At 49.3% G+C, this 10292-nt stretch overlaps 1 protein-coding gene across 3 annotated transcripts in view; it reads left to right on the top strand.

The window, feature by feature from the left end:
- Window positions 1-103: 103 nt before the first annotated feature.
- C21H19orf47 (chromosome 21 C19orf47 homolog) overlaps window positions 104-10292 on the top strand; it is a 32111-nt gene continuing 21922 nt past the window's right edge. For all 3 annotated transcript variants that reach the window (XM_054710759.1, XM_054710758.1, XM_028142685.2), the window contains exons 1-6: window positions 104-170; window positions 1880-1981; window positions 4978-5029; window positions 7416-7503; window positions 7618-7732; window positions 9573-9654. In XM_054710759.1, coding sequence (XP_054566734.1) covers window positions 5011-5029; window positions 7416-7503; window positions 7618-7732; window positions 9573-9654 — 304 coding nt within the window. In that variant the 5' untranslated portion in view covers window positions 104-170; window positions 1880-1981; window positions 4978-5010. The remainder of the gene's footprint in view (window positions 171-1879; window positions 1982-4977; window positions 5030-7415; window positions 7504-7617; window positions 7733-9572; window positions 9655-10292) is intronic.

The following is a 10292-nucleotide window of genomic DNA, read 5'->3' as shown; positions in this document are numbered from 1 at the left end:
GTGGCGGCCCTGGTGGCTAGAGCGGCCGCGGGCGGGTCAGCCCGGCTTCCGGCGGCAGGGGCAGTGCTTTCGGGATGGACCTCCGGGCCAGGGGCGGGGGGTGCCTGACAGTTGGTTCCGCCCGGAGGGGCGGGCGGGCGGCGCGAGTGGGCGCGGGCCCCGAGGGCCAGGTGAGGCGTGGGCCGGGAGAGGTGGGATTGGGCCGGCAACGGTGGGGATGGATGGCATCCAGGCCCGCGGGCGCTGCGTTGTGGTCCTGGATGAACGACTTCTTTCTCTGAACCTCAGTTTCCTCCTCTGTAGAGTGGGGGCCAGTATCTGACTCTGTGTGGTTTGGAATGAGAAGTCAGCTCGCGCTTGTCGGAGCCCCTCGCTCTGCGCCTGGCACAGTGCTCACTCGTTAATATACTATTATTGTTAGTTTTGATGATGATGCTTGTGCTTGGCGGGAAAGATCTGGATGTGGGGACGTGAAAGATTGTTGGACTTGGAAGCCAACAGATTTCAGTTCAAGTCTCAGCTCCACGTTGTAGCAGTGGGCCTGTGCCTTCACCTCTCTGAACCTTATTTATGCAGTGAGGGCGAACAGTCCGAATATCATCGGGTCCTTGTCAGGATGCTGATGAAATGTGCGTGTAAAGCTCCTAGCACAGGGCCTGGGACAGTATTGAGTAGAACTCAGTAGACTCATAATAACGATTTTGAGAGTCATTGTTGTAGCTGCGACTTCCCAGGAAGTGAAAGGAGGAAGGAAGCTCAAAGACAGCAACAGGAACAACTTGGAATCTGGAGTCAGGGACATCGACATCCTGGCACTTACAAATTTTCCAAATCCCATGGTTTTTCTTTTTCTTTAAAACTACTGATGCATTTTCCTCCAGTCAGTTAACTGGAGAAGGAAAAGTTATTTGCTATCCTAATGAAAACTGGCCTGGCTGGCCTTGAGAAGGAACTCTTAACCTGAAATACAATGGAAGCAGAACAGTCCATTAAATGGAGTGTGATTCCATATTGTCAGGAACTCATCAATTTACCTAATACTCTGTCCCCAGCTCACACCTTGCATAGGACTGGTATAAGTCAGTGACTGTCCTTTCCTTTTCCTAGCTCACTGAAGATTGATTTATTTTATTTAATGCACATATATCACCTGCTGAGCACTGTTCTAAGTGCTTGGTGTTTATGAACTCATACACATATCACCTGTTGAGCATTATTCCAAGTGCTTGGTGTTTTTGAACTCATTTACTCCTTTAAGAATATATACTCTTATCATTCTTATTTTATAACCGAGGGACGTGAAATCCAGAAATGTTGCCCTGCCTTTGTGGCTCCGGCTCCGGCGTGGCTCAGTGGTTGAGCGTCAACCTATGAACCAGGAGGTCACAGTTCAATTCCTGGTAAGGGAACATGCCTGGGTTGTGGGCTTGACCCCTAGTGTGGGGTGTGCGGGAGGCAGCTGATTAATGATTCTCTCTTATCATTGATGTTTCTTTTTTTAAAAAAATATGTTTTTATTGATTTCAGAGAGGAAGAGAGCGCGAGAGAGATAGCAACAACCTGGGCATATACTCTGACCAGGAATCGAACTGTGACTTCTTGGTTCATAGGTTGACGCTCAACTATTGAGCGATGCCGGCTGCGCTCATCACTGATGTTTCTATCTCTCCCTTTCCCTTCCTCTCTGAAACCAATTTAAAAAAAAAGAAAGAAAGGTTAAGCCATTTGCCCCAGAGTCAGGGTTAGGAAGTGGAAAATTAAGATTTGGATCCATGCCTTCTAAGGGCTTAGCACAGGTTATCTGGTATATGGTAATTACTTGAGTTTTGGGAGTGGTCATTTTTCCATTATTATTAATGTTATAATTTTCACCATTCAGAGAGTCAGCGCTGGAGATGGGCTTTTAACGGTGGAGAGAGGAAACTGAGTCCAGCAGGGAATTCTGCGGCTGTAGGAGGATACCAGTACTTAAAGGCTTCTGGTAAGCATTAACTGAAACCTTGCAAAGACAGGTCATAGTGCCTGGCTCATCGGAAGCCCTTGGCCAGCATTATCATAGCCATTGGACTGACTTGGGTTCAAGTCCAGGCCCTGTAGTTACTTATTGTGTGATCTTGGAGCTGCCATTCTCATCTGTAACGTGGGGATCATTTTTACTTTCTTCCCCTGTGGTTGTGAGGAATCACTGAGATATGTATATACTTAGTCCCTGGCTCGTGAACATTCAGTAGGAGCTACTGCATGGGCACTGGAATCGGGGAGAACTTGTTTTTGAATCCCAGTAAAGCCATTTGCTAGACATGGCATTTGCCAAATGCACCTCAATGAGCTGGCTTCTCTCATTGATTAAAATGGGTCTGATACTAGTCCTCACTCGTGAGGAGGGTGTGAGGCATCAGCATATGCCTGGCTCTGGCTGGTGTATGAGATGTTTTTCTGCCTGACTTATTGAAGCCTCTCCTTGCCCTGCCCTTTGAGAGAGGCAGTTATGTTATCTTTGTCCAGTAGTAAAATCCAGGAGGGGAAGTGGGTGTTAGAGAGCCAAGTACAGGGTGGGATGATGTCGGTGATCATGTTCATCAGTGAAGGATGCAGCAGGAGCCGGGGAAAGGCAGGATAAATCCTCGATGGGGGCAGAGGAGAGAATCTCATGTGTGGGGGACTTAGGGGGAGCTTCACAAAGCAGGCAGCAGCAAGGCAGAGTGGAGAAGGGCTTGCCAGGAGAACGGGAGAAGATAAACATTCCAGGCACAAGTGACCTTCTGTGTGAAAACTGGGAGGTAGGCAAAGGCCCTGAGTGTCAGAGGAGAGGCTGGGGTGGGAGGCCTGGGCGTTAAGAATAGCCCACACTTGGTGAGCATCAGACAGCGTCTCAGGCGCTTCATCCACAGAAGCTCATGTGCCCTCACGGCATTTGTCTAAGGCCGTGGTCGGCAAACTGCGGCTCGCGAGCCACACGCGGCTCTTTGGCCCCTTGAGTGTGGCTCTTCCACAAAATACCACGGCCTGGGCGAGTCTATTTTGAAGAAGTGGCGTTAGAAGAAGTTTAAGTTTAAAAAATTTGGCTCTCAAAAGAAATTTCCATCGTTGTCCTGTTGATATTTGGCTCTGTTGACTAATGAGCGTGCCGACCACTGGTCTAAGGTAAGGAAAGTTTGTATCTTCCCAGTTTACAGATGGGGACACTGAAGCTCGACTGGAAAAGTAATTTGCTAAGGCCACACAGCTAGTAAGTGGTAGAGCCAGATTTGAACCCTGCAGTCTGGTTAGAGTCCTTACTCTTTTACTGCTTCTGTTAAGCCATCAGAATGCGGCGGGGAGGGGGACAGATGGAGTGTGCTGGACAGAGGGCCTTCTGCACCCCATAGAGGAGGTGGACGGGGATGAGGGCGAAGGATCAGAGTTGGGGGCTGGGGTGGGTGGCAGGGAGCAGAGTGAAGGATGAGGGCAGAGGAAATGGAGGATACGGCAGGGTCAGAGAAGAGGATGAGGGCTAAGGGGGAAGTTTGGGACGGATGTTCCTGGAGTCAGATAGCATTGAATCATCAGGAGAGAAAGTTACTTCCGTTAGTTTCTTTTCAGTGCTGCTATTAACGTCTGTCCGGGAGAAAGTTTTCATTGGTGCTAATGTGTCTCTAACACCTTTCTAGCACCTGCTAATCTCTTAGGTGAAAATTGGTTTTTCATTTCTTCTCTGAGGCCCCTCATGATTTGGTGCCCCACCTGTCTGCCCTTGTCTCCTCTCACTCTCCTGCTCACTCCACTGCAGCCAGGCCAGCTGCTGCTGCCCCTCCAACATGTCAGATGGGCTCCTGGCTCAGATAGGCTTACCTTCCGCTGGAACACTCTTCTTCTGTAAAACCACATGGCTCACTCCTCCACCACCGTTGGGTCTCTGAATGTCACTTTAGAGTGTTCTTCCCTGATCACCCTCTTTAGGATTGCAACCTCTTTCTTCCCAGGCCCTCCAGGTTTCTCCGTGACACTAAAGGCTTTCTGACACACCACACCCTTTTTTTTTTTTCCTTTTAAAAAAATATTTTTATCGATTTTTAGAGAGAGAGGAAGGGAGCGGGGGCGGGAGACAGAGAGAGAAACGTCAATGTGAGAATAAACGGCAAAACACTGATTGGGCCCTGACCGGTTTGACTCAGTGGATAGAGCGTCGGCCTGCAGACTCCAGGGTCCCAGGTTCGATTCCGGTCAAGGGCATGTACCTTGGTTGTGGGCACATCCCCAGTAGGGGGTGTGCAGGAGGCAGCTGATGGATGTTTCTCTTTCATCGATGTTTCTGACTCTCTCCCTCTCCCTTCCTCTCTGTAACAACAACAACAACAACAAAAATAACATTGATTGGCTGCCTCCTGCATGCCCCCTTTTGGGCATCAGGCCCAAAGCCCAGGCATGTGCCCTGACTGGAAATCGAACCGTGACCTCCTGCACATAAGTTGATGCTCAACCACTGAGCCACACCGGCCGGGCTGACACACCACATCTTAACTGTTCTGCTTGTTTCCTCTCTGTGTCCCCCTTCCCCCTTTCCTTACCTAAATGCCAGGTTCCATGCTTTTGTTCACCTCAGTATCCCTAGCTCCTAGAACGGTGCTTCACACATAGTAGGCGTGAAGCATACAGTTTTTGAATGAATGAATAAATGGATGGAGTATTTATGGTTAAAGTCTTGGGTAGGGGCTGTCCTTTTCCCCTCTCTTTTTCCTTCCTCTCTTTTTCTAGCTAGAAACTTTTGAGGTGTGTGGAATAGAGCTGTGGACATTTGCCTTGTCCCAGGCAAAAGGGATAGTTGTGGTGGCAGCTCTGTCCCAGGCTGACTTCCTGCCAGCTGCTCCAGGCTATTCCTGGGCTCTGAGCCCCCAGTCCAGGAACGCTCCTCTGGCAGGCAGACGGGCAGCGCGAGAGGGACAAGCACTCACAGCCGGTGGCAACTCCTGGGCCCTCTCCCCTTGTTCTCTCTTCCAGGCTCCAGGGAGCGGCGTGAGGGCCAGGGCGACAATGGTCTCAGTGACAATGGGTGAGTCTGTGGACTTCTCTCCGGGGCCCCCTCTCCCCACTGCCCTCTCTGAGGTCTGACCTTGTTGGGGAAGACGTGGTGGGGGAGGGAGGGCCGGTCACAGGCAGGAACAGCTGTACTGTGAGGACCATGGAGGTGGGGCCAGGCCTGCTCAAGGCCTACCCACTTCTTCTCTGTATCTTTGCCTCCTGCAGCCTCGTTTAGCCATAAAGGACTTGGGTATTGAAGTCCAGCAGATCCCCCACATGGCCTCTCAGAGTCTCAGTTTTCTCACCTGTAAAATGGAGATACTAATACTTCCTACAACCTGAGATGTAATAAGGATTAAGGAGGTTATTGCATGTGAAATCCTGGGCATAGTTTTTTTTTTGCAGTTCCTTTTGCTTTAGGCAGCTAGCTACTCCCAACCTATGTGGTACTTTTTCCCCCCCTTAAGAGCTTGATTGAGATACAGTTCATATTTTTACAATGACTTGTTTAAAGGCTACAATTCAGAAGTTTATATACATATCTTTTTCTTTTCTTTTTTCAAAATATATTTTTATTGATATCAGAGAGGAAGGGAGAGGGAGAGAGAGATAGAACATCAGTGATGAGAGAGAATCATTGATTGGCTGCCTCCTGCACACCCCCCACTGGGGATTGAGCCCGCAACTTGGAAACATGTGCCCTTGACTAGAATCGAACCCAGGATCCTTGAGTCCACAGGCCGATTCTCTATCCACTGAGCCAAACCGGCTAGGGCTACATATCTTTTTCTATTCACAGATTTGTGCAACCATCACCACAATCGATTTCTTTCAAAACATTTTCATTTCCCCCCAAAAACCCAATGTCCATTAGCAGCCACTCCCTCCACCCCCGGACCCTCGCACCATGAATCCACGAATCCACTTTCTACCTCTATGGATCTCTAGATTTACCTTTTCTGGACATCTATACTAATAATAGAGGAATATACAAATTGTCTGGGACGCTGTCACAGTAACTAACAACTGAACAGCAGGTTGGCAGGCTGCATGGGGCGACAAGGCCGGCAGGGGGGTTAGTGAGGGACGACCAAATGACTGAACAGCAGGCTGTGTGGGGCGACCAGGCTGGCAGGCGGCGGGGGCAGTTGGGGGGGCCGGGGAGGGCAGTTGGGGGCAACCAGGCCGGGGGGTGGGGGGTGGGCAGTAAGGGGCTACCAGGCCAGCAAGGGAGGGCAGTTAGGGGCGACCAGGCTGACAGAGGAGGGCAGTTGGGGGCGACCAGGCAAGCAGGCAGAGGTGGTTAGGGGTGATCAGGCTGGCAGGGGGGGGCAGTTAGGGGCAATCAGGCAGGCAGGCAGGTGAGCAGTTAGGAGCCAATGGTCCCAGATTGTGAGAAGGATGTCTGACTGAGGATCGGGCCTAAACCAGCAGTCGGACACCCCCCGAGGGGCCCTGGATTGGAGAGGGTGCAGGCCCGGTTGAGGGACACCCCTCCACATCGTGCATGAATTTCATGCACCAGGCCTCTAGTTTCATATAAATGGAATTATTACCAGTGTGGCTCAGTTGGCTGGAGTGTCATCCTATGCACTGAAGGGTTTCGGGCTTGATTTGATATTTCTCTCCCCTCCCCCACTCTCCCTCCCTTCCTCTCCCTTTCTCTAAGCATGTCCTTGAGTGAGGATTAAAATAAACAAACTAGCAGGGAATGTTGGATGTAATATTATGTATCATGAGAAAGAAAAAAAATGTTGCTAATTAAACTGGCAGCCCGGCTGGGGTGGTTTCGTGGTTGAGCATCGACCTATGAATTAGGAGGTCACAGTTTGACTCCCCGACAGGTCTGTCAAGGCACATGCCGGGGTTGGGGGCTCGATCCCCAGTAGGGGTGTGCAGGAGGCAGCCGATCAATGATTCTCTGTCATCATTGATGCTTCTATCTCTCTCTCCCTCTCCTTTTCTCTCTGAAATCAGTAAAAATATATTTTTAAAAACCCCACAAAAGACAACTGTGGCACACCATCGATTGTGAGATAGATCCTGGTTTCAGAGATATTAAAAAAGAAAAGAAAGATTTTACTTGAAATCAGTGATCTTACCTAACACCTGGCCTAACAGAGCAGGGTCAATTTGAAGGTCACACCAAAGAAAACAAGAAGGAAGTTTGGAAACAGTAAGCCAGGGGCGAGGTGCCCACCCTCTCCCTGCCTGCTTCCTCATTGGCAAAGTGGGGGAGTCAATGCTGCTTAACCACAGGTTGTCAGGCAGGCGTAATTCCATCATCTGTGTAAAGCACTCAGCCCAGGGCCTGGCATTTGATAAGCATTTAATTTGTGGGAGCCATTGCTGTTGTGGTTTTGCTGTGGCTGTTCTCTAAAGAGAATAATGTAATGAGTCCTGTCCACCCCCACCAGCCACTTCTGAGTGGATCCAGTTCTTTAAGGAAGCCGGCATTCCTCCGGGACCTGCTGTCAATTACGCTGTGATGTTTGTGGATAATAGGTAAGGGGCACCGAGGGGATGAGCTAAACTCGGGGAGAGGTGGGAGGAGACAGGGAGCTGGCTGGCCCACCCGCCCTGGTCCACCGTGGCCTCACTGCTGACCCTCCCCTACAGGATCCAGAAGAGCATGCTGCTGGATCTTAACAAGGAAATCATGAATGAGCTGGGCGTGACTGTGGTGGGCGACATCATTGCCATCCTCAAGCATGCCAAGGTGGTACACCGCCAGGTGGGTGCTCTGTGCCATCTCTCTGTTCCTGGGTTTAGGGTTGGGGGGGGGGGGTGGGCAGTGGCAGAGCTGACAGGAGGCTTAAAAGCAAAGGCAGGCAGACCTGGGATCCAAGGCTGGTTCTGCATTTGCTGTGTGACATTGGGCACATTGCCTAACCTCTCTGAGCCTTTGTCCATCTGTAGTGCGCACATAGGCAAACCTATTTTGCAGGGTGATTGTAAATATTACATTGTAAAGCCTAGTACAGTGTAAACAGTAGGGCTTCAGTAAGAGCTCTCCGTGTTACTATTACTAGTTGTCATCTTACTAATATAATTATCATGACCAGGATTCTTCTCTGTCCCCAGGACAGAAGCTTCCTATGTGGGATCCAATTGGTCACTTGGCCAACAGTATGGTGGTTCCATTCATTACTGGCCCCGCTGGTTGGCCCCTCTGGTTACAATGTCTTTAGACTAATGATTTCACCTCCCTGAGTCTCTCTGAAACAGGCTTTTCGCACACCCTGCTGCATAGGGTGGCTTTGGCCATCTACCAAATAGTGTATGTGGCAAGGAGTGCCAGGTCTGGCATGACGTGCTTGTGACGTTACGATTGCTAACACTTACCATGTGCTTGCCATGCCTGCCAGGCTGTCGCTGCCCTTTATACTTATTAACTCATTTGCTCCTCCCTACACTTGACCAAGAAGGAAACTTGCTTCGGAGCTGCACTCCAGCACTCCACTCTACCACATAGTGGCTGCTGGGTTACTCTCATATCCAGTAGCTCCCTCCATCCCAGAGATGGTCCTCATAGTTCCCCCATCCAGAACAAGCCCCTGCAGTGCGGGCTTTCTCCAGCCAGGGGCATTCTCTGCGTTATCACGGAGATGGTCACAGAGCCACACTTCTTTTTCTTTAAACTTTTATTTTTAAAAATATATATATTCTATTGATTTTTTACAGAGAGGAAGGGAGAGGAAGAGAGAGTTAGAAACATCAGTGAGAGAGAAACATCAGTCAGCTGCCTCCTGCACGCCCCCTACCGGGGATGTGCCTGCAAACCAAGGTACATGCCCTTGACCGGAATCGAACCTGGGACCCTTGAGTCCACAGGCCGACGCTCTATCCACTGAGCTAAACCGGTTAGGGCTAAACTTTTAAATCTGGGAATAATTTTTGATTTCTAGAAATGTTCCAACAATAGTACAGAAAGTTTCGTGTGTCCTTCACTCAGCTTCTCCTCATGTTAACATCTTACATAGTGATGGTACATTTGTCAAAACTAAGAAATGAACAGTAGTATGCTAGCATTAACTAAACTACAGACTTTTTGGATTTCATTCATTTTCCATTGATACCCTTTTCCTGTTCCAGGATGCCTCACTGCATTGACTAATGTCTTCTTTGTCTCTCTCTTTAACAATTTATTAGAGAGAGAGAGAGAAACATTGATTTGCTGTTCCACTATTCATGCACTTCCTGGATGTGCCCTAACTGGGGATCAAACCCACAGCCTTAGCTTATTGGGACAAGGCTCTAACCAACTAAGCTCCCTGGCCAGGGCTAAACGTATTTTTCAATTACAGTTGACACACAATATTGTCTTAGTTTCAGGTGTCAACATAGTGATTTAACATGACCTTGACAGTTTTGAAGAGCACTGGTCAGATGTTTTGTAGACTGTCCCTCAGTTAGGGTTTGTCTGTTTTCTCCTGGTTAGGAGTGAAATGTCTTGAAATCTTTTCTCTAGCAGCTCTGATACCCCTAGTTTGGTTTAGATTTCTGAGTCCCCTGTTCCCTCACCTGATGCCCCGTCCCCCTGGTAACCCAGGCACTTTTTTTTTTTTTTACAGGACATGTGCAAAGCTGCTACTGAGTCGGTGCCCTGCAACCCTAGCCCCCTCCCGGGCGAGATTCGCCGAGGTACCCCTAGTGGTGAGTCCCATCTGCTCATTCTCACCCTCCTGCAGTGAAGGGAACACACCTGGAGTCTGCAGAGGCGGCAGCAAAGGCATCTGAGGCCCCCTTCTCTTAGGGAAAAATCCACTGGGTGATGAGGGGCTGGTGGTAGTTCTGTCCTGCAAAGTCACTGCGAACACCGAATTAGTGGACACTGAATCACGCTCCTACCGGCAATACAAGGTTAGGTTCCTGCAAACCTCGGATCACCACATTTTTCCTTAGCTGATCAATACTGAACCTTCTTTTATGCGAGTTTCCATTTAAAGACACTTTTTTACTATATATTGTTGATTCATTAACATTGAACTGTGGTCAGTAACACTATAACTCATTCCTGAACGGAGCTGATCTCACACAGGTGTTTTTTCCATGAGGCACATACATCAGTGCCTCCTTGCACTTAGGAACACAGACCAGCACTTCAGTGCTGTGCTTAGGGGCCGTTTTTTTTTTTTTTTTAATATATTTTATTGATTTTTTACAGAGAGGAAGAGAGAGGGATAGAGAGTTAGAAACATCGATGAGAGAGAATCACCGACCAGCTGCCTCCTGCACACCCCCTACTGGGGATGTGCCCGCAACCAAGGTACATGCCCCCAACCGGAATCGAA

This window comes from Eptesicus fuscus, chromosome 21 (genome assembly GCF_027574615.1).
Source record: "Eptesicus fuscus isolate TK198812 chromosome 21, DD_ASM_mEF_20220401, whole genome shotgun sequence".
Lineage (NCBI taxonomy): Eukaryota > Metazoa > Chordata > Mammalia > Chiroptera > Vespertilionidae > Eptesicus > Eptesicus fuscus.
The sequence above is the reverse complement of the archived record's forward strand: the minus strand, read 5'-3'. Positions and strand labels throughout refer to the sequence as shown.